The sequence below is a fragment of the Nerophis lumbriciformis genome, linkage group LG13, assembly GCF_033978685.3.
Source record: "Nerophis lumbriciformis linkage group LG13, RoL_Nlum_v2.1, whole genome shotgun sequence".
Taxonomy (NCBI): Eukaryota; Metazoa; Chordata; class Actinopteri; order Syngnathiformes; family Syngnathidae; genus Nerophis; species Nerophis lumbriciformis.
The window spans coordinates 31,973,075-31,997,542 of record NC_084560.2 but is presented as its reverse complement, the minus strand read 5'-3'; the positions used below and the strand labels follow the sequence as shown (position 1 = coordinate 31,997,542).

General features: G+C 39.1%; 2 protein-coding genes across 7 annotated transcripts in view; one reads left to right on the top strand and one right to left on the bottom strand.

The window, feature by feature from the left end:
- The first annotated feature begins 428 nt into the window (after positions 1 to 428).
- rcbtb1 (regulator of chromosome condensation (RCC1) and BTB (POZ) domain containing protein 1) lies at positions 429 to 20,206 on the top strand. 2 transcript variants are annotated; one of them, XM_061971010.1, is made up of 11 exons: positions 429 to 583; positions 3,609 to 3,840; positions 6,533 to 6,683; positions 6,750 to 6,916; positions 10,115 to 10,273; positions 10,341 to 10,448; positions 10,519 to 10,661; positions 10,735 to 10,925; positions 16,058 to 16,184; positions 19,694 to 19,976; positions 20,049 to 20,206. In XM_061971010.1, the coding sequence occupies exons 2-11, from the start codon at positions 3,715 to 3,717 to the stop codon at positions 20,187 to 20,189; spliced, it is 1,596 nt and encodes a 531-aa protein (XP_061826994.1). In that variant the 5' UTR covers positions 429 to 583; positions 3,609 to 3,714; the 3' UTR covers positions 20,190 to 20,206. The 2 variants fall into 2 exon arrangements, with proteins under 2 accessions (XP_061826994.1, XP_061826993.1); XM_061971009.1 differs by having other exon boundaries at positions 10,519 to 10,667.
- Positions 11,029 to 24,468, bottom strand: part of phf11 (PHD finger protein 11) — a 26,282-nt gene continuing 12,842 nt past the window's right edge. For 4 of the 5 annotated variants that reach the window (XM_072914503.1, XM_072914505.1, XM_072914504.1 and 1 more), the window contains exons 6-10: positions 21,509 to 21,543; positions 21,323 to 21,443; positions 21,094 to 21,234; positions 20,948 to 21,019; positions 11,029 to 12,387 (exon numbers count right to left, since the gene is read on the bottom strand). In XM_072914503.1, coding sequence (XP_072770604.1) covers positions 12,308 to 12,387; positions 20,948 to 21,019; positions 21,094 to 21,234; positions 21,323 to 21,443; positions 21,509 to 21,543 — 449 coding nt within the window. In that variant the 3' untranslated portion in view covers positions 11,029 to 12,307. Of the gene's footprint in view, positions 12,388 to 20,274; positions 20,849 to 20,947; positions 21,020 to 21,093; positions 21,235 to 21,322; positions 21,444 to 21,508; positions 21,544 to 24,468 lie in introns of those variants that run through there. The other variant, XM_072914506.1, reaches the window with a different exon arrangement.

Genomic DNA, 24,468 nt, shown 5'->3' with positions numbered 1-24,468 from the left:
CTGTTCAAAAGACTGGCTCATCATTATAACATTTTGTAATGTTTATTTTTCATGAAAACAATCACCGGTATAAGTAAAATATTTAGACGTGGATCCGAATACTTTTAATTTCCAACAAAATTACTATATTATTGGGATTTTTTAAAAATGTTTTCATTGTAATCATTTCATAATGTGGGGCTTTGTTTGATAGTGACATCACTATCTTAAGCTTTCCCCTCACCTAAAATCATTTGAACTCCACAAAAAAACAATAAGTAATAATAAAATGGATTAAAAAGGTACATATAAAGTTGAGGACATAATAAAGATGTAAATATAAAATTGTACTGCGCTATCTGGCGCGTGCGTACGCTTGGCGAGTCGGCGCCCATCGGTCACTTCAAAGAGCAGCTTGTTACTCTCGATTCGTTCTTGAACGTCACATCTCGAGTTACGTCACTTCCGCCTCCTGAGCGGTGCTTAATGAAGATAGCGATGTTAACTTTCTTTTCCGCGGCGTAAACCTGACTTATTGTTGAATCCCGGTGAATATGGCAGGTTGACCTGAGCCGCGACAATTGATCCTCAACAATTAAGAGCGGTGAGTATGGCCAAAACACGTCAAAAATACGATTTGAAGCTGGCTCGCAAACTAGCTTAGCCGCCACTTTCCAGCAAGTACTCGGTGCCACATTGTTGTTTTAAGGCCATTGTCCCATGTTTGTTATGTAACAGTGACCGCCATTTGTCAGCCAACTCTTATTATGGCGTGCCAACAGTATAGACGTGTAAAACGTTGTTTTTATAATCCGTAGAAGCAGAATGTACGTCCTCTCTTTGGAGCTACTAGCTATTTTCTAGCTAGCTACCGAGCCTGCTTCCGGTAAGCGTCAACGCGATGATGACGTCATTTAGAACGGTTAAATGCTCCTGATAAATGTTTGATGCAGACTAGCTCTTATTTAAGCCATCAAAATGTCAGCTACATTGCACTGTACAACATTTCCTCAAATGAGTTGCCCGCCGTTTGATAAATATCGTAAAAGAAATGATCACTTTAACCAGATAAATTATGAACATAATAGCAATGTGCTTAGCCTTCAAAGTAAGGGTGTAACGATTAATCGATATATCGATTTATATTCCTGAGATTCGACTACTGGCACATTGATCTGTGCTTGGCAAGTTTGCTCTTGGGAAGATGGGCATTGAATATTGAATTGAATTGAATTGAATTATATTTATATAACGCTTTTCTCTAGTGACTCAAAGCACTTTACTTTGTGAAACCCCATTTTTAAACCAGTGTGGGTGGCACTGGGAGCAGGTGGGTAAAGTGTCTTGCCCAAGGACACGATGGCAGTGACTAGGTTGGCAGAAGCAGTGATCGAACCTGGAACGCTCAAGTTGCTGGCACAGCCCCCCAACAACTGAGTTATGCTGCCCAATATCGATCCAACTTCGTTTTAAATTGAAATAGGTCGATTTTACCGATAGTAGAAAAAGGAAAACATTGGGTTTAAGAACAGCACGACTTTATATGAAGTTTAACACTATTTAACGTTAAACGTTACTCAAGTCTGTCCACCCGTCTGTGGCGTTATCGCCCTCAGTTGCCAAAACAATAATAGCAGATAGCTACAGTGGCTGAGAAAGGTCACAACAAATGCATTAAAAAAAGTTACTTATGACTGAAAAAGTGGTCACACTTCACTTATTTTTCCTACTTCGTTTATTACACCGCTTTCAACTCTCTGTCTCAGGAAGTCGGGGAGTGGCCAAAACTTGTCCGCCGTCACTTCCGTTCCCGTCTTTGCATTGTCGTGTTTTGGCTAATAGTTTTTGTGTTATGGCTTTAAGTTATTTTAAACGGGTTATACTTTTATAGCGCTTTTCTACTTTCAAGGTACTCAAAGCGCTTTGACACTATTTCCACATTCACACACACATTCACACACTGATGGCGGGAGCTGCCATGCAAGGCCCTAACCACCACCCATCAGGGGCAAGGGTGAAGTGTCTTGCTCAAGGACACAACGGACGTGACTAGGTTGGTAGAAGCTGGGAATCGAACCAGGAACTCTCAGGTTGCTGGCACGGCCACTCTTCCAACCGCCGTTTTGTTGTGGCGTTTGCATTTGTTGTGACTTTTCTCTGCTATCGTAGTTGTTTATTAAAATGAAGGTAGTAGCAGGTCCAACCACTGCTCATTTAACCTGAAAAGATTTGGTTGCATTTAAGTTTTTATATTATTTTATTTTGTATTTGTATTTTCTCTGTCAAAAAAACAACAGTAAAAGCGGCAGGTAAACCTACTGTTAATTCAACCTGAACAGGTGTTGGTTACATTTTTTTTATTTTTTATATTCATATTGTATTATTTTAGAAGTAGCAGGTAAGTCTACCTACTACTTGTTGGTTACTGTACTTTTATGGAACATTTGTTGAATGTTGAAAATGTGAGCAGAAAAGGTTTCCTCTTGTTAATTCAACCTAAAGCAGGGGTGTCAAACGTACGATCAGGCCCGCGAACAGGTTTTATCCGGCCCGCAGGTTGAGTTTGCCAAGTATAAAAATGAGCCGAAATTTTTGAATTATAAAAACTGCTGTTCTAAATGTGTCCACTGGATGTCGCAATAGCAATTCTTTGTATCTTTGTAGATGATGCTACATATGTAAAAAAAATAAACCACAGGATGTTAATGCACCAGTCGAGGAAAATGAGCAAACTACATAAATAACATCCTGTAATTTGATTTTGATATTATTTTTGTATCTTGATAGATTGAAAAATAACACCAATGAGTTGACTGATGAGCATTATCACATAATTTATTCAGAAAATATAAATAAAGACAAATAAAGATAGATTACTATTAACCACAACAAGTAAGTGTAAAAAAAACAAACCCAACAACATTATGATTTGTACAGATTCAGAATGTGCTTGTTCTATTTCCAAACAAAGAAAACAATCTGATGTTGTCTTTATTTTTAAGTTATTGTGCCGTGATTTTACCAATCCAGATTTTTCTCCATGTGGCCCCCGATCTAAAATGAATTTGACACCCCTGACCTAAAGTGTTGGTTGCCCTTTTTTCAAATAAGATGTGAATGCATTGGCCATTAATTTTTGTTTACTTGCTTGTTTGTACCCATAAGTAATTTATACCTAATTCCCTTACAAGAAATAACCGGGATATAGGAAATTTCACATGCAGTGTCCAGTATTCAGAATTTATCTCAGTCACACTGCTTGAATTTATTTTGCTAAAAAGTTACTAAATTATTTTACCTCACTGAATCGTTTCGGATCGTATTGCTGGAAAAAAATTGATGGTATCCTTGAATTCTATCAAATCATTGTCAAAACGAACTGTTACACCCCTACTACAAAGCAGGCATGGCATCTGTAAAGCTGAAGTTTACAATGGAGGGAAGAATTCCGGAGCAAAATCTAAAAGTGACTCCAGATTGTTCTGCTAAGCCACATGATCCAAAATGCTAATCTCTTTAGCGAGGTCACGAGGTCGGCATGCACTTTTTTGTTTGTACTAATCTGGTGTTTTGTGCGTGTGTGTGAAGCTTGTTTAATGTTAAAATTTACACACATGTTCATGTTGCAGCACCGGCAGCCTTCACTACCTCCACCACCACTTGACTTGGTTTTGAGGGTCTGTCTGCCCGTCGTCCCACTCTCCCTCTCCCACCGCCAGCTCGTAAGAACTTAAAATGGTGGACGTCACCAAATGGCCCCTCTTCAGCTTGATGGCGCCCCAGGAGTTGACCTCTGTATGGAAAGCGTTTGTGTTTGGAGCGTCCGCCAACGAGGCCATCTACATCACCAGGGATGACGAGGTAACAAAGTAGCAGAATAACTTGCAACATTAATTATAAAAGGTAGTAAATAAAAATACCATTAGTGTTAGAATGGTACCCGAGGGGTGTACTTTGCTAAGGTGCAAAGAGAAAGACAGTTGTTTACGTCATTTTCATTGAATGTTTAACTTTAATAAGGATTTGGACTGTTTAACTTTAATCAGGATTTGGACTGCATGAGAACGTGGAAAGAATAGTACCTTAGTAGTCACATAGTCATTTATCAACAAGTACATTGTAAATACTGCAACAACAGAACCAATGTTGTAATACAGGGTTGTCAAACTCATTTTAGCTCAGGGGCCGCATGGAGGAAAATCTGTGCACACGCGGGCCGGACTATTAAAATCATGGCATTAAAACAAAAAAATGGAGACAACTTCAGATTGGTTTTTGTCTTACTTTGGCCAAAAATAGAACAAACACATTCTGGAAATATTACAATAAAAATATAGACAAAAATAACGGCAGCAGTAAAGTTAAGATCCATGAAGGAAAGAAGACAGTGAATGAATGTTTATAACTGAACAGATTTACAATGCATAAAAAGTGTTTTGTTTTGTTATTTTTTTTTAATGAATTACCGGTAAGTTACATTTTTGACAAGCTTTTTCCAAAACACAATATAGACTGTGAGATATACCAGGATAATGCATACATTTATCATTTGTTTTCAAAATGGTTACAAAAAAGTGGGACCCCAAAAATGTACTGTGGGATCCCATTTTTATCACTTGATGGGATCCCTGGGACCAACACTGATGGAGTATTGGTGCTTGCAAAACAGCAGCAGGCGTCTGTGGCCTGCGGGCCGGTTCTAATACTACCGTAATCAAATATCATCCGGGGGGCCATAGATAATTCATTCGCGGGCCGGATCTGGCTAGCGGGCCTTGACTTTGACACCCTTGTTGTAATAGCACCAAGGAGCAAAGTGCTCAGTCAGCATTAATGCCACTGATGAGTACATTGTAGACCCAAGTTTCATGCCATCCAGGGTTTCCTCTACATGTAATTGATTGAAATACAGTAAAAGCCGCCACACCTTAAAAATAGTTGTTTTATGTGAGAACAAATTCAATTTATATAACACAGATTTGTTTTTAAATGTATAACATTTTTAAGCCTTTTTAAAGAAAATATATGTGTTAACGCCGGTTATGCAAATATGTAATGACGTCATATCGGCCCCATCTCCACAGGTATATTGGAAATCTAGGGGAAGTGCGTGCAGAGGTAGAGCAAGGTGTTGGGTGCTGACCGCTCCTGACACCTCAAATGCAGATACTGCCATGTTGTGGAGTTATTTGAAATGTTTTCAATCTAATTATAGTCGCTGGCAGTTATTTGCTGTTGTAGATAAACAAGCAACAATAGGAAAGTCTGCAGTTAAAGCGGAACTGCACGTTTTTGGGAATTTTGCCTATCGTTCACAATCATGAGGGACAAGAAGACAAAAGGTTTTTTTCCCCTCATCTTTCTAACAAAAAAATCGGCTTATTCTTGGTGGCGAGCAATGCAGCTAATAGGAGCAATCAATTCTACCTCTAAATCACTTTAAAAATACATAAAGACATGTCAACTATACTTCATTTATGTTCAATAGCCTGTATAATAACCAAGCTGTAGCGACATTCTTATTGTAAGAGCGAACCCTGAGGAACTCTTTTTCTAGCGTACTAAAACATTGGTGTGCTACGGTATTAGCCGTAAAAGCTAACTACGGAAAGAGATAAAGCTAGCTTGTACGTCAACACGAAACATGTTTTGAGTTTGTAATGCACAACACAATGTGATAAGACACCAATCTGTACTGACCGAAAACCATGAACAATCATACTACAGTGTAAAGTATTAGCCCACATTTCATGTTTTGTTTGTACAAAGCTAGCCAGATAGCGTATGTACAGTACTGTACAGTGATGTCTTGCATGTATCATGATCAACCGTATAGTGACTCACTCGATGGACAGCTGGCCGGGGACGTTTACAGTTGATTTGTGCACTCCATTAATTTCTCGGCTTCCGTCTGCTCCAACGTTTCAGCCTCTTCGTGCTTGCTTCTATAAGCAGCAGTTCATCCTCCGTATATTTAGTTTAAAAAAGATAAGGGTGTGAATCCTCATTTGTCCTAAAATAGTGGTCTTTGTTGTTTGTTACCAAGTCTGTCATGATTAGAACACACACACGCCTTGTTTACAGAAGTAGGACACGCGTTGTTGCCAGAAGTCGGAAGGACTCTGCTATGTAAACGGAAATAAATGCGCCTGAGAACTAGTTCCGGCAATGATTAAAATGATCAAAATACAGTAAATATTGTACATATTACATATTGTTACGAACATGTCTGTTACTACATCATAAATAGATTTGCAGTGTGGTATATAAAACATTAATGGAAGGTTTTTAAGTTGTTTTAGCCGCATCTAGCAAGCATTTTTTATCATCTTTAAAATCCTGAAAGAAAAAGACATGTGCTCTGGTCTCTCATAATGATTTTGATCAAAGTGGCTTGTGCAGCCCTTTGAGACACTCATGATTTAGGGCTATATAAATAAACTTTGATTGATTGTGAACAATAGGCAACATTCCAAAAAAAAAGTACAGTTCCCCTTTTAATTAAAAGGAATATTTGTTGGCCGTGTCCTCATGTATTAACCTTGCCCTGCAGGTGTATGTGTTTGGGCTCAACTGCAGTAACTGCCTAGGCACTGGAGACTGCAAGAGCACCATCGTCCCAAAGAAGCTGGACTTCCTAAGCGGCAAGAAGGTGGTCAACATGAGCTACGGCAGCGGCCCGCACGTCCTGCTGGTCACTGAGGGTATGACCGCCAAACAAACACAAAAGTTCCATCACATGACTTTTAATGAATATTCCGGTGATTCAGACGGAGAACTATTCGCCTGGGGACACAATGGCTACTGCCAGCTGGGCAATGGGAACACCAACCAAGGGGTGGCGCCGGTGCTCGTGTCAGCCAACTTGCTCAATAAGAAGGTCACTCAGGTGGCTTGTGGTTCCCACCACTCCATGGCTCTCACCAACACTGGAGAGGTAAGCACTGTTACTTCCTGTTCTAATATAAATATAGTCTCCTGGATACACATGCATGAGACATATAAGATTCTATGAACTTTGTTGTCATACCAGCACACATGAGATGGCGCAAAATCTAGTACCTGAGGTCCCAGATTTCAAACAATGAGTCTGACAAGAAGGATATTATGTACATAATCATTTGAATAGAAGGATATAAATAGTGTAGTTTTAGTAGGAATATATTATAAATTAAAAAAATAGACTAAATTCTGATCCTGTTAGTTAGGATTGACCTGTATACCGGTACTGAAGTACTGCGGTACTGATGAATTAAAAAAGGTACTACCGGTATAATGTCTTTGAAAAATAACAGATACATTTTTTTCATGGACATAATAGCACGCTGTGGTGACATTGTTTGTCATACGAGCACAGGCACATGTCGCAAGTCAATACACTCCTCACTTGCAAGCAGAAGCAGTGTGTAGACAGAAGAGGGAGAATAGATGTATTTTGGCATCAAAACTAACAGCAATGGGGACGTTATATACACTGCAACACCACTCTGAAAGCGGTGTTTAAAAGCTGTTGAAGTCCGCAGTGTTTTAACTACTTCTAAATAACTAATCATCACCCCCAAGGCAACAAAAAACTATGTCTCTTACAAATATCATCCCTGCAGGACGAGGAACAACTAAACATGCTTCACGACACAACCGCTGTTGACAAGCTAGCGCTCCTGAATGTAAACAAATGGGTGGCTCTATTGAAATATTGACTGTAATGATATTAGGTGCAAGAGCCGCAATATAGTCGATAATACAATGATTACATCAATATTTTTTGTTATTACAAAATATTTTATTTTTATTGTTTATAAACCCAAGTAATATGTCTCTGGACACAGGACTTCAATTATGACTAATGTATTATCCTGTAACTGCTTGGTATCGACTCCAAAGCCAAATTTGTAGTACCACCCAAAATTTATGTAAAGTATCCAAACAACAAAATAATAAGTGCTTATTACATTTTAACAGAAGTGTTGATGGAACATGTTAAAACAGAAAATAACCAGATATTAACAGTAAATGAACAAACAGATTAATAACTCATCCATTTTTGACTGCTTGTCCCTCATAATTTTGACAAAATAATTGAATGGGAAATGACACAATATGTCACTGCATACATCAGGAGCCAAATTAGGAGTCTTTGTTCGCTTACTTACTACTAAAAGATATGTTGTCTAGTATGTTCACTGTGTTATTTAATGACAAAATTGTTCTTTGATTGCAATAGGAAACTTTCAGATTTTTTTTAAAATGGTAAAATAACGCCAATATTTGACATTGTTTGTAGTCCCTTTTATTTATTTATTTTTATTTTCAAGTATTAAAATACATTTTGGCACCGGTATCAGGATAACCCTACCTGTAGTACAAATAGAACGTAAAACAATGACAGACAACCAAGCCAAGTAAAGGCCGGATGCAAAAGAAGACATTATACATGTACATTATGTCATCAAAGATGGTGTATACCAGGGGAGTTTTTATTTATTCGAGTATGTATTTATTTGTTTCTGATGAATTGACTTCTCTTTGTGTTCCGGAAGTCGGTGCGTCGCCGTAACTTGCTCCGGTGCCACTTTCGTTGTGTCGGTAGCGTCCTTTATTATTGTCTTGTGTTGTTTGTATTTGTTGTGGCTTTTGCCATCCTGCAGTTTTTGTGTTGTAATTAATGGTATTGTCGTTTGCATTTGTTATGACCTTTCTCGGACACCGTTGCTACCCGCCATTTTTGTTTTGATGACGCCACAGACGGACACAGACTTTAATAACGTCGTTATCATTGAAAATGCTAAGCTTCATATAAAGTCATTTTTAAATACAAAATTCCCTTTTTCTAGTATCAATAACATCAATCGATTTCCCCATAAAACGATTTTGGATCAATACCTACTGTATCTTCCGAAAGGCAAACTTGCTGAGCACACATCAATGTCCTTGAATCTTAGGAATATAAATTGATCTATCGCTACTTTACAATCACATTCCCATGTCAATGGAGAATAAGGGTTGTAATGATAAACCAGGTTAAAACTCCCACGGTTTGTATTACCGTTTTAAATTTAAATGATCGTAAAACAGTGATTGATAACACTTGGATAAACTGTCGGACCGGTGACACTGCTTATTTACCTGAGAAGCAAGCTAGTGCTAGCTAGCTTAATTGCTAACATGAAAACAACTATAAAAAAAATACATACAAATAAAATGGACTCTCAATCTGTTAGCAAACATTGCACTGTAATAAATATTGAACATCTTGAAGAGTAGTTTTTTCCCCTCGTTGAAATAACTGTTGGGTGTTTTTTTGTTGTCGTCATTACTTTCCAACAATTTTGGATACTGGTTAATTCATCCCTCTCATAAAGTCTGAAACTGGAATATTCCCACTCCAAACTTTTAGCTTTTGCAATCATAATTTCCACCTAATTTTAACCCATGGTGCTTCTATAGTGAGTAGAGAGACTCTGTCCGTGCGTCTTGTGTGTGTAAACTAGCGGCCCCGCCTCCGCCCACTGAGACAAAGATTGTGGATGACTGACAAGAGGGTTCACTCCATTTCATTCTACTATTGAATAAGCGCTCAGGTGTTGAGAGCGATGCACAAAGCGAACCCTCTTGTACCTTGTTTGAAAACGACGGATGAAGAAAAAAACACGCAGACGTTTCAATTTATCGATGCTGGCAAAGTTATTGAGTTAATTTTCATTTATCGTGAAATAAATGGGTTATATACCCAGGCTTTGTAGTACTTACACAATAAGTGTGAGAGGCATATTACAGGGTTACAGTATGTCAAATGGCTTTTATTAGTTGTGGTTAGGAATGTCACGGTATGAACATTTCTTACCACGAAGAAACATTATTGTAGATAACTTTCATGTACCTCCAGTAGAAATTAAATACGCATATGAAAGCAACACAAGCATTATTAACACAGTAATATGGCAGAAACTAAATACCGTGCTCTGTTTGTGTTGTGTTGTGTTTGCTCGGTTCTCTTATCTTTTAACCTGCCCATTGTACAGCACTTTGGCTATCCCTGTGGTAAATTTTAAATGTGCTTTATAAATAAAGTTGATTTGATTTGATTTAGGACAGTTCTTACTCACTCCTTCCTGTTCGTGCGTCTGCCTGCTAGGTGTACGCGTGGGGTTACAACAACTGCGGTCAAGTAGGTTCCGGTTCCACCGCCAACCAGCCTCACCCACGCCGAGTCTCCAGCCTCCTCCAGAACAAGATAGCCGTCAGCATTGTCTGTGGACAGACTTCATCCATGGCAGTGGTGGACAACGGAGAGGTGACGGCCGTCATTCTTCTCGCTGCTCAAACCTTGGAAAACAGTCACTCTGACATTTTGTCAACAGGTGTTCGGTTGGGGTTACAACGGCAATGGACAGCTGGGACTAGGAAATAACGGGAACCAGCTGACTCCGTGTCAACTGATTGGTCTGATGGGTCTGTGTGTGCAACAGGTGACTACAGCCATTCTTCTGTGACGACATGGCACAGGTGTCACAGGTGTCATGTCACTTTCACCTGCAGATCGTGTGTGGTTACGCACATTCTTTGGCTCTGACCGACGAAGGCTTCGTGTACGCCTGGGGCGCCAACACGTACGGACAGCTGGGCACCGGGAACAAGAGCAACCAGCTCAGCCCGATCGAGATCATGGCTGACAAAGAAAGGTCCCGGCAAGTTCCCGCACTCTTCCTCTCATCAACGCGTCACCGCTGATGCTTAACTTGGTTTCTCGGGCAGGATCGTGGAAGTAGCCGCCTGCCACTCCACGCACACGTCGGCCGCCAAGACCCAGACCGGCCAGGTGTACATGTGGGGGCAGTGCAGGGGTCAGTCCATACTAGTGCCTCACCTCACACACTTCACCTGCACCGACGACGTCTTCGCCTGCTTCGCCACGCCCTCTGTGATGTGGAGGCCTCTGTCCATGGGTAAGACTTAGAGACTTAGACTTCCTTTTTATTGTCATTCAAATTTGAACTTTACAGTACAGATAAGAATGAAATGTCTTTGCATTAGCTCGTTGTAGTGCAGGATAAAATAGCAATAATGAATAAATAGGTTACTGTACAGATAAATATATTGCACTTTTGCATATGCATCCACGTTTATGGATGATTGTTATATTGCAGGCCTGAGCAATTATTTTGACTCGGGCGGCCAAATTTAGAGAAAAAAATGGGTCTGGGGGCTGGTATATCTATTTTTAGGAAAACTAATATAAAACTTCACAATAAAGTCTGATCGAATGCGGAATGGAATTTTAAATTTTTCTATGAACGATAAAACCCTGAACATTGAGAACATATGAACGTCACACCCCTCTCCATCCACATATTTTACAATCAAGCCAAATACAACAAAAATGCAACAAACACAGCGAAATATGAACGCGAAGGGTAAAAAAACAAAAACATCTACAATCTAATACATCTGATACATCACTAAGCTTTAGAACTTTCTTGTAAAAATCTCCGTCTGCGTCTGTCCCTGGCACTCTCATTTCAGGATGGCCGCTCTGGAAACACTCTGTGGAAACGCCCCCTTCCCACACTGCTTGGTGCCTCTTCTGAGCTGCTGTGACGTAGATTACCATAGTCACTAGTAGGGTTGTACGGTATACGGGTATTAGTATAGTACCGCGATACTATTGAATCATATTCGGTACCATACCGCCTCTGAAAGGTAGCGGTCCGCCACACCCTAAGATTTTTTGTTAAAATAAAGCCAATAATGCAATGTTTTCCGGTCCCCTTTATTTAGAAAAGTATCGAAAAGTATCGAAATAATATTGACATCGGGACAACGCTAGTCACTAAAATATGCAAAAGCGCAGATTCCAACCATTGAAATACTTTGTATAGTTCAAGACTTATGGTCATTTGAAAACATCACTGCACATCATAATGGCAGCTACAGTTTCCATCTTAAAGGTCTAAAAAAAATTATTTGGGAATATCCGGCGGGCCAGATTGAAAAGCTTAACGGGCTGCATGTGGCCCCCGGGCCTTAATTTGCTCAGGTCTGTTATATTGTCTTTATATTCTAGCGAGTTAATCCGTTTTTGGGGGGAATTGAGGGGATTATTATGATGCGTTCAAGACTCTTATGGCCTGAGGGAAGAAGCTGTTACAGAACCTAGAGGTTCTGCTACGGAGGCTGCGGAACCTCTTTCTAGAGTCCAGCAGTGAAAACAGTCCTTTGTGGGGGTGGAAGGAGTCTCTGCAGATTTTCTGAGCCATGGTCAGGCAGCGGCTTTTTGCGATCTCTCGGATAGGAGGAAGAGGAGTCCTGATGATCTTTTCCGCCGTCATCACCACTCTGCAGAGACTCCCAGTCTGAGGCACTGCAGGCTCCAGTCCAGACAGAGACGCAAAGACCACGTCAGCGTCTCTAATACGTCCAAAAAAAGCATTGCAGTCAAAATGTTGTGCGGCACTCCACTGTAACCATCAGGGAAGTTTAGGGCTGGGAAACAATACATTTTTAGATTATTTAATCAATCGTGGACAAATGTCCAAATATTGATTATTTACAGGCATGTAAAATTTCGGCAAAAACACGGAAATCCGCTTGTTTAAACATTAATTTCCTTATCAAAATATCACTTTTTTTTAAAGAAATCTAAAAAAAATGCAATTCAAAACAAATCGGTTGAACGCTGGCCTCAGCCACGCTCTTCCTCTTGCCCAAACGCCGCACTGAGTAGCAAGACGATCGGGAGCACTGAAACAAGCTAACCAGCTCGCTTGCGTACTTGTAATCTTTTCCGTTCACTCTCTGAGCCACAACGTTGGCAGCTGTTTACTTTGCTGCTAATCACAATCTGAACACTTAGTTCCGAAGCAGTTGTAGTTCTCGAGCAGTGATTCTCAAACTGTGTAATGCCAAAGAATCACTTTATTAAATATTCAAACACAGTGTTACTGTTCAAACTGTGTGTAATGTTACAGCGGCCCAACATATTATATTTACTTGTTAAATAAAATATCTGCCTTGTTTTGAATGAATATTTAGGCCTACCACAATGTTGGTCATCATGGTGGTTACCTGGATAGCCAAGTGTTTTCTGAGGTGCTACTTGGTGAAACAAAAGTGAGAAACTCTTTACTAGAGTAGTTATTAGTAGCCAGCAAGAAGGTATATTTTTAATGTGACAGATTATAAACACAGGGCACAATATCTTAAGTACCGCATTTTTCGGACTATAAGTCGCTCCGGAGTATAAGTCGCACCGGCCGAAAAAGCACAATAAAGAAGGAAAAAAACATATATACGTCGCACTGGAGTATAAGTCGCATATTTGGGGGAAATTTATTTGATAAAAGCCAACACCAAGAATAGACATCTGAAAGGCAATTTAAAATAAATAAAGAATAGTGAACAACAGGCTGAATAAGTGTACGTTATATAAGGCATAAATAATCAACTGAGAACGTGCCTGGTATGTTAACGCAACACATCATGGTAAGAGTCATTCAAATAACTATAACATATAGAACATGCTATACGTTTACCAAACAATCTGTCACTCCCGATCGCTAAATCCGATGAAATCTTCCTCCTCGGTGTCGCTCCTGGTATGCGCCGCTAGCGTCCTTTCTTTCTGCTGCTTGATCACCGTTTTCTGCTGCATGTTTCACTACGTCCAGCTTGTAATCTGCAGTATATGATTTCCTTTTCGGGGCCATATAAGTTACCGCCAATGTTGCTGTGATCTATTTTAATAGCTCCGGCAGTAGCGTATAGCATATAGCACAATGCACTTCTGCCATGACCCGCCTTATTGGTTGGCGTGTGAGTGACGATTGCTGACGTGTGTGTGACGATTGCGGACATTTTCTTCGTCGCTCACGTGAATGAGATAAATAATATTATTTGATATTTTACAATAATGTGTTAATAATTTCACACATAAGTCGCTCCGGAGTATACGTCGCACCCACGGCCAAACTATGAAAAAAACCTTGACTTACAGTCCGAAAAATACGGTATATTACCCAGGGGGCGTGGCTACAGGATAGAGTTACCAAATGAGAAACAATTTTTGAGTTCTTTGCATGCACGTTGTAGAATTTGTCCAAATAAAATTGTTTTTGTTTTAGGTCTCGAAACAAAAATGGAAAAAAAAACAAATTTTTTGAATTTAAAATAAAAAAAAAAAATGAATGAGCGAATGACACCCAGATTACACCTGACCGACCGCTAGTATTATTCTGTTGTTCAACACTGGCATGGAAACAGGAGTTTAGAATCTTCATTGTCTACATTTTCAAAATATATCAATCCTTAGTTCCACGTTTTGGCAACCTTCTACTTTGGTACCGACTCGTACATTAAAGTACCAGTAGAGTGGAAACACAAGCTGTCATCATATGTATCTGTTTTGATGATCAAAATAGAATCAATCCCAATGAGATTCCACAGCCATTTTCAGGGATAATGAGCAAGCCAATCATAATCCACACGAAGCGTTAAAAGGAAAAGTTGCTGTCTACAGACACTGTCTTGTATACATTGAATGTCACAGATGAACAATTTCTAGATTCATGGCTAAATCCTCTTAATATCGCGACGAGAGCCATGATTTATAATGTAAAACAACTTTGCAGCATAAGCTAGTGAGCTCTCTGTTATCAATGCCTTTGTCTGCGTTATAACAACTCTTATCGTTAATACTCAGGTCACGATATGTAAATGGAGTATTGTTGCCAAAGACATTCGGTGCGGAATATTTAAAACGGCTGTCTGAAATTGTGGCGTTTCGTGATATTTAGACGGATATTTTGCGAATCTTTAGGCACCACACGATCCGATTAAGAACCAATTTTCGATTCAAAACGAATCTCAATTCAAAATTAATACTTTTTTTTTTAATAACATAGGATGTCAGTTCTATGATTAACTACATTCCTCCATAAACTAGATAAACAGCTCTGATGACTTTTTATGTTACTCAAAAGAAAACTGGTTTTCTTTAATAACATTCTACCCAAACATTGAATGAAGTCAAAAACAAATAAGGCAACAAGAGAAGTATCCAACACTTCTCTTTTCTAAAGTACATCTGCATCAATAATATGATTTGCCTGAGTGGCTGGACAGGACCGATTAAAAAAACAAAAAAACATTTTAAAAAAATTTGATTTTATGAACTGTTTACGAATCGTTACAAATATCACAATCAGAATCAGAAGTACTTTATTAATCTCTGAGGGGAAATTAAGATTTTCAGCACAATCCCATTCAAGATCAGACAAACATTACAGGGAATCGCAATGCATTCAAAAATCAGTTGTTTTTTTCTACACCTACTTCACATAATTAGTAAATACAGTTGATATGGTTTAATGGATACAATGAAACAATTCAGCATAAACAGTCAACTTGTTTTTTCACTCTACTCTACTGGTCCTTTAATGGTGTGGAAGAAAAATAAACAATGCAGTCTGTTGATTGCTTGGTGGACAGTTGTCACTATTGGGAGACTAGGAACTAAAGTGTATTGTTCAAAAAAGTGATTCTCAAACTGTAGTATGTAGGAGCGCCAAAGAATCACCTGATCTTAGTACAGTGTTTTATTTTCTTATATTCAAACACAGTGTTACTGTTCAAACTGTGTGTAATGTTGTAGTGGCCAACATATTAAAGATACTGTACTTGGTAAATAAAAGCTCTCCTTTTTAAATGAATACTTAGGCCTACTTTTAATATTGGTCACTATGGCGGTACTTGGAGAGCTAAGTTTTGTCTGAGGTGGCACTTGGTGAAAAAAGTTTGAGAACCACTGCTCTAAAATGTACATTATATCATCTGTACTGGACTGTTTCCCATCGGTGGAAACAATGCTGTTGGAAAATCAATGTTGGTAAATAAATAAAAAAAGGGAATAAAAGCTGTTCTAACTAAGCTTGTGTGCGTGTGTGTGTGCGTGTGTGTGTGCGTGTGTGTGTGTGTGTGTGTGTGTGCGTGTGTGTGTGTGCGTGCGTGCGTGCGTGCGTGCGTGTGTGTGTGTGTGTGTGTGTGTGTGTGTGTGTGTGTGTGTGTGTACCTTCTTAAAAAGAGTATGATGACTTCCTGACGGTGGCTCAGTCTCTGAAGAAAGAGTTCGACAACCCAGAGACGGCCGACCTCAAGTTCTGTGTGGATGGGAAGTACATCTACGTCCACAAAGCAATCCTCAAGATCAGGTAGAGAAAGTTTTCAAGAGTGTATATATTAGGGGTGTAAACATTGGTCTGTGATTCGGTTCAAACCCATAGCCGGTTTTAACTTTAGAGATATGAATACATAATTTGGCAGAGTATATACATAGTATGGATCGATCGATGTCCGGTTGGAAAATCATGAATCAGTTGCTTGTAGATGGACTACGAAATATAACCGCTCCAACCTTGCACGATTTCTGTGATGACGTAATACGAGAGTAGGGCTGGGCGATATGGCCTTTTATTAATATCTCGATATTTTTAAGCCATGTCACGATACACGATATATATCTCCATATTTTGCCTTAGTCTTGAATGAACACTTGATGCATATAATCACAGCAGTATGATGATTCTATGTGTCTACATTAAAACATTCTTCTTCATACTGCATTAATATATGCTACTTTTAAACTTTAATGCAGAGAGGGAAATCACAACTACCAGTCAATTTACCAAAACTGTATTACCGTAATTAAACAGTTATTAAGCAGTGGCACAAACATTCATGTCATTTCCAAACAGAAAGTGCAAGATTGTCAGAGACATTTTAAAACAAGCTATTAGTGCACTTTTGTGCATGATGTCACTAAGATGACAAATCAAAACAACACTAAATTAAAGTGCACTTTTTGTACAGAATGCCACTACAATAGTTTAAAACAAATAAAGTGCACTTTTGTGCATGATGTCACACAAGATATTTCAATAAGTGTCACATAAAAATGAGCTGCATATCAAATAGTATATGTCATACGGTGTTGATGTGGAAATACTGTAGTTGCTTCGGCATTTTGTTGGTGTGGCACTGGCCGGAGATGTTGACATGCAGAGTTTGAAGCACTCTTCATTCTCTAGCGGGTGACTTTTCAACTGGTGCTACAAATTAGCAGTGCTGCTACTTTTTGTAGCAACGCTTTTGCCGCATAAATGTTCAACACATTCCCGCTTGAAGCCAAACCACTGCCAATGGGAATTAATTCTTCCTCCATTTATGTTACCAGATTCGCACCTTCTCTCTCTCGTATTACCACTCGCACCGCTCCGCCAGCATCAGAGCTAATGTTACCATGTCGCTACCTCTCTGCTCCGTGGGAGCGTGTGACGTTGCTCACGTGACGTGTGTAAGAAGGTGCGCTTGTTTTAAGTCTCTGTGAGAAGGAGAGACAGCAAAGAGTGGGAAACGCCTGTAGTGTAATGCCCGCAGCTAAAAGCAACTGCGTGAGAACGTATACTCGAATATCACGATATAGTCGTTTTCTATATCGCACAGAGACAAACCCGCGATATATAGAGTATACGCCCTATACGAGAGTACTGTTTACGTTAGTGACTGAAGTCAGAGCAACATGGCAGACATCACTGAAGGAGTTTAAAGACATCTAAAGTGTCTTTAATAGAGGTGGGAGTCTTTGGGCGCCTCACGATTGGATTAAAAATCATTTATTGATGCATCTTTAACTTATGTATATTGATGCACTTTTACATAGGTTTTTTTTTCACTAAATAAGAGTTTATTGCTTGCAACTTTCAAAACAGTAAGAAACCGTGAAATTATTTCCCAATACATTTATTAAAGTACCGTATTTTCCGGATTATAAGGCGCACCTTCAATGAATGGCCTATTTTAAAACTTTGTTCATATATAAGGCACACCGCATTATAAGGCGCTACAGTAGAGACTGGGGTTACGTTATGCATCCCGTAGTTGCGAGATCTGTTGCGGCTCAATATTGGTCCATATATAAGGCGCACCGGTTTATAAGGCGCACTGTCAGCTTTTGAGAAAATTGGAGGTTTTAGGTGCGCCTTATAGTGCGGAAAATACGGTAATTGACATGTCCGCAAAACTGGAACATAAGTGCCCTAAAATAAAGAAGCTGGTCAAATCTGTGGGTGAGGTAGCTCATTGCAGCCAGACACATTTTAGAAACGGTCTGCATTAAATTATTTACCATAATTAAATCGATTATTAAACTTTACTAATAGATTTTATAATCAGCCATGTCCAATTTGCGATGCATCTAAAAATGTATTATTTGCCTCACCTCTAGTGGTTAACGTTTGGATTCTTCTTTTTTTTTTTAAAGAACGGTCAGTTGGATAAAAGTATGGCCATTCTTAAATGTTTGCCAAGCAGCACAACTACGGTAATCTGAGCACTCACCTGTTGTGATGACATCAAGACCCTCAAGCCTAGTGATGCTAATGATAACTGATTTGAAAGACTTCCCGCCACAACTCTGAGAAGTAATCACACCAGCTACTACACTGTTCATTAGGGATGTATACCAAGTACCGGTACTGGTATGTTTTAGTACCGGTTTCTAATTGGGTCGGTCCTTCTGGTCCGTGAAGATTCTCGACTCATGATACTGCTTCCGATATGTTTTTATCCAGCTGATCGTCTTAATTATGACACGCTGTGACATTCCTTTCAGCAGCCGCTGCATACACATTACAAATCTGTTTGGAATAGTTACAAATAAAAAGGAACATCACACAAAAGTAACACAATTTATTCTCAAAAGTGAACGCCACTTAAAGGGGAACTGCTCTTTTTTTGGAATGTTGCCTATCGTTTACAATAAATACAAAAGACGCGATGACGAATGTATTTTTTTAGCGCATTGGAAATATTAAAGTGTTTGAGCTTCTCCACTAAAGCTGCTGTTTAGTTTACTTGGTGGTAATTAATTGTAACTTGCACTTGTGTTATTGTGATGTTTTAACACCTCCACTTGATGCAGTTTGATTTTCTCTATTTAATTGTTGCTACCTAAACAAACAGCAAATACCTGCTAGCTTTTCTTTAAGTTTATGGATTGGAATGCCTTGAAGTTGATATACCGTAATTTTCGGACTATAAGTTGCAGTTTTTTTCATAGTTTGGCCGGCCGGGGGTGCGACTTATACTCAGGAGCGACTTATGTGTGAAATAATTAACACATTAGCGTAAAATATCAAATAATATTATTTAGCTCATTCACGTAAGAGACTAGACGTATAAGATTTCATGGGATTTAGCGATTAGGAGTGACAGATTGTTTGGTAAACGTATAGCATGTTCTATATGTTATAGTTATTTGAATGACTCTTACCATAATATGTTACGTTAACATACCAGGCACGTTCTCAGTTGCTTATTTATGCCTCATATTACGTTCAGTTCACTATTCTTTATTTATTTTAAATTGCCTTTCAAATGTCTATTCTTGGTGTTGGCTTTTATCCAATAAATTTCCCCCAAAAATGCGACTTATACTCCAGTGCGACTTGTATATATACGGTATTCTCATAATAATGCAAGCACCGCCTGTTTAAAAAAATACACAACATTGTTCCGACATGATACATTTAATTTTCTTTTCATCATGCAAAGCTTATTCATCTGCACCGAATCGTAATGTTTTGAAAAGTATTGTTAGTGAATTGAATCGTAACTCATGTATCGAGATCCCTATCAAATGGCCATCCTGTGTGTGACCCAGGTGTGAACACTTCCGCTCCATGTTCCAGTCTCACTGGAATGAAGATGCCAAGGAGGTGATTGAGGTCGATCAGTTCTCCTTCCCGGTGTATCGTTCCTTCCTGGAGTTCCTGTACACGGACGAGGTGGAGCTTCCTCCCGAGGACGCCATCGGCCTGCTGGACTTGGCCACTTCCTACTGCGAGAACCGCCTGAAGCGTCTGTGCCAGCACGTCATCAAGAGAGGCATCACGGTGGAGAACGCCTTCACCCTGCTGTCCGCCGCCGTGCGCTACGACGCCGAGGTCGGGCCTCCTTCCATCCCGTAACGATCCACCCATCTTTAATCCTCACCTGTTTTATTTTGTTTGATTCAGGACTTGGAGGACTTCTGCTTCAGGTTCTGCGTGAACCACCTGACCCAGGTGACGCAGACGGCTTCTTTTTGGCAGATTGATGGAAAGCTGCTCAAAGACTTCATTTGTCGAGCGAGTCGCTACGGCGCCTTCAACAACTGAGCCAAAAATGATTGATGCATTCAGGGACACATTCGAAAGATTTGAATGTTGACCAAGTGACTGAAAGTTTTGCACTTTTATTCTCTTAAAGAGTTAGTGGCGCCACCTGGAGGCCAACAGATTGCACTAAGAGAATTTCCTCATTATTTTTAGCGCTTACAGTTGCTTTCGGGTTAACACATTGAGTTTGTTACAGTCTTGGACATGTGGCTGGAACACTGCACCTGAACCTTGTTTTAGGGACACTGATACATTCATCTACACTACTGCTGTCACACTTGCATTCCAGTCTTTATATTCACAAGCTTTAACATAAACATGTCTTTTCATGATGCAGAAAATAGCACAAAAAAAAGTTTGATTGAGGCTTTATCATGAATCATGTAGAACAATGTGACAGTTTAACATTTTTAAAATGAAAATGTAATAAAAAGTTTTGTATTTACAAAGTATCGTTAAGTCAGACATCTTTATACCTCGCACTGACAAAATGACTACCTCACATCTTGTGGAATAAAACACTTAAGAGTACAAAGAGTAAATAGGTTTTAAAATGAATATAATAGACAATAAAATGTGATGTCATCTCCTCAGCGCTGACTCCACTTCCTGCATGGCTTCCAGTGACCTTTGCAGCTCTATTTGTTTACCCCTCAATGCTGTCAAAACCAAACAAAGTTCCTTTAAATTTAGGTTAAAAAAAAAAAATACCAGAGCAAATCTTTGAAACAACCTCAATCTTAAATACTTTGACTCACCGTTCTGCTGTTTTTTCACCAGCTGTGGAAGTTTCCCAGAAGCCATCATGACTTTCAGGGCAGTGTCATAATCTGCAGAGTCAGCAGAAGACATGTGAGTCCAGTCGGAAGTTGTTTTTTGTGTGTGTGGAGAATGCTTTGCTCACCTTCCTGGCTGGCCTGGTGGGATTGGATCCTGGTGGAGATGTTGCTGATTTCCATGATTAAATCCACAAAGATGGCTTGCGTGCATCCTGCGACATTGCAGCTTCTCCAGAAGCTGGCGGGGTCCAAGGCGGGCGGCGTTCCTGGGACAAGAATACGAAAAATGTAAACATACTATTAAATCAAACAGTATTTTTAACAAGTTTCATAAAACCAGCAGTACAAATATACCTTTGTCTTTCCTGTTTGTTGCCTCTGCAGCAGTGGACACCACTCCAGTGGGAGGGGCCGGTGATGGCGTCATAGTGGGGAGCTCCATGGGAGGCGGTACAAAATTCACACACTCCTCATCCTAAAAGAAACATGGGCTTAAAAACATTTTCTAGTTTTTAACTGAGTCAAGCGATCAGAACTCACAAAGACTTCTCGTCCAATCATGATGCTTTGGGGCTCTGCAGAAGGAAAAGGCACATATGTTGAATATTAGTACGGTACTCTGTATGTTTCTAGGATATGACAAACAGTATAACGTTTGTTACGATGTATGATCATGTCACAAAAACAGTCATGTCTGAAATCAGACTATACATTGTGTGTGGGGGAATAAATCACATTATACATTGTGTGCAAAAAATATGTCAGATTATACATTGTGCATGAAAAAAAGTCGGATAATACATTGTGTGTGGAAAAAAATATGAACACTGTACATTATGTGTGGAGAAAAAATATGCCAGACTATACATCATGTGTGGGAAAAAATAAATGGGATTATACATTGTCTGAAAAATCCGTGGGACTATACGTTAAGTGTGGAGGAAAAATACATCAGACTATACATTATGTGTGGAAAAAATATGTCGGATTATATACTTCGTGTGGAAAACAAATATGTGGTATTATACATAATGTGTGGAAAACAAATATGTCACTATACATTGTGTGTGGAAAAATAATGTGGGATTATACATTGTGTGTGGAAAAAATATGTCAGACTATTTATTATGTGTTGAAAAAAATACGTCAGACTATACATTATGTGTGAAAAAAAAATGTCGGACTATACACTATGTGTGGAAAAAATACGTCAGACTATACATTGTGTGAAAAAAATATGTCGGACTATACATTATGTGCGGAAAAAAATAAGTGGGATTATACATTATGTGTGGAAAACAAATATGTCGGACTATACATTGTGTTTGGAAAAAAATATGTGGGATTATACATTGTGTGAAAAAAATGTGGGATTACGTTAAGTGTGGGAAAAAATACGTCAGAGTACCGGTATACATTGTGTGTGGAAAAAATATGTTGGATTATATATTATGTGTGGAAAAAAATGTTGGATTATACATTATGTGTGGAAAAAATATGTCGGGCTATTTATTGTGTGGGGAAAAAGATATTTCAGACTACACGTTATGTGTGGAAAAAATACATGGGATTATATATTGTGTGGGAAAAAATATGTGGGATTATAAATTATGTGTGGGAAAAAATGTATGTCAGGCTATACATTATGTGTGGGGAAAACATTTTGGATTATACATTATGTGTGGGAAAAAAATATTTCAGACTACACATTGTGTGCGGAAAAAAAATATGTGGGTGGGGGAAAATATGTTGGATTATTTATTATGTGTTGAAAAAAATATGTCGTATTATACATCATATGTAGGGGGAAAATACGTCAGACTATACATTTTGTGTGGGGGGAAAAATGTCAGACTATACACTATGTGTGGAAAAAATATGTCGGACTATACATTATGTGTGGAAAAGAATAAATGGGATTATACATTATGTGTGGAAAACAAATAGGTCACTATACATTGTGTGTGGAAAAAATGATGTGGAATTATACATTGTGTGAAAAATATGTGGGAATATACAATAAGTGTGGGGAAAAAATACGTCAGACTATACATTATGTGTGGGAAAAAATGTGTCAGATTATATATTATGTGTGGAAAAAATAATGTGGGATTATACATTGTGTGAAAATTATGTGGGACTATACATTAAGCATGGGAGAAAAATTTGTCAGACTACACATTGTGTGTGAAAAAAAAATGTTGTATTATATACTATGTGTGGAAAACAATGTGGGATTATACATTATGTGTGGAAAAAAAATGTTGGATTATATACTATGTGTGGGAAAAAATGTGGGATTATACATTATGTGTGGAAAGAATATGTTGTATTATATACTATGTGTGGGAAAAAATGTGGGATTATAAATTATGTGTGGAAAAAATATGTTGGATTATATACTATGTGTGGGAAAAATTATGTGGGACTATAGATTATGCGTGGAAAAAAATATTTCAGACTACCGTATTTTCCGCACTATTAGCCGCACCTAAAGACCACAAATTTACTCAAAAGCTGACAGTGCGGCTTATAACCCGGTGCGCTTTATATATGGATTAATATTAAGATTCATTTTCATAAAGTTTCGGTCTCGCAACTACGGTAAACAGCCGCCATCTTTTTTCCCCGTAGAAGAGGAAGTGCTTCTTCTTCTACGCAAGCAACCGCCAAGGTAAGCACCCGCCCCCATAGAACAGGAAGCGCTTCTTCTTCTACTGTAAGCAACCACCCGCCCGCGTAGAAGAAGAAGAAGAAGCGCGCGGATATTACGTTTCATTTCCTTTGTGTGTTTACATCTGTAAAGACCACAAAATGGCTCCTACTAAGCGACAGGTTTCCGGTTCATGAAAAGACACAATCTCTCCATCTGCACACGGACTACTATTTCACAGCAACTGCCGAAAGACTTTCAAGAAAAGCTGGCTACTTTCCGTGCATATTGTAAAAACAAGATAGCTGAAAAAAAGATCCGGCCAGAGAACATTATCAACATGGACGAGGTTCCACTGACTTTTGATATTCCTGTGAACCGCACTGTGGATACAACGGGAGCACGTACGGTGAATATTCGCACCACAGGGAATGAGAAGTCATCCTTCACTGTGGTTCTAGCTTGCCATGCTAATGGCCAGAAACTTCCACCCATGGTGATATTCAAAAGGAAGACCTTGCCAAAAGAGACCTTTCCAGCCGGCGTCATCATAAAAGCTAACTCGAAGGGATGGATGGATGAAGAAAAGATGAGCGAGTGGTTAAGGTAAGTTTACGCGAAGAGGCCGAGTGGCTTTTTTCACGCAGCTCCGTCCATGTTGATATACGACTCCATGCGCGCCCACATCACGCTGGTTTTTAATATATTATTAAAGTTTGACTGACCTATCTGACTGTTTTTTTTGACATTCCTTTAGCGCAGTTAGATGCGGCTTATAACACGGGGCGGCTTATAGGTGGACAAAGTTTTGAAATATGCCGTTCATTGAAGGCGCGGCTTATAACCC

Excerpts from the sequence above, each read along its gene's own strand:
- rcbtb1 (XM_061971009.1), top strand. The coding sequence starts at position 3,715 with ATGGTGGACGTCACCAAATGGCCCCTCTTCAGCTTGATGGCGCCCCAG. Across the intron at positions 10,449-10,518 it reads TGGGTCTGTGTGTGCAACAG|ATCGTGTGTGGTTACGCACA; the intron begins GTGACTACAGCC and ends TTTCACCTGCAG. Across the intron at positions 10,668-10,734 it reads GCTGACAAAGAAAGGTCCCG|GATCGTGGAAGTAGCCGCCT; the intron begins GCAAGTTCCCGC and ends TTTCTCGGGCAG.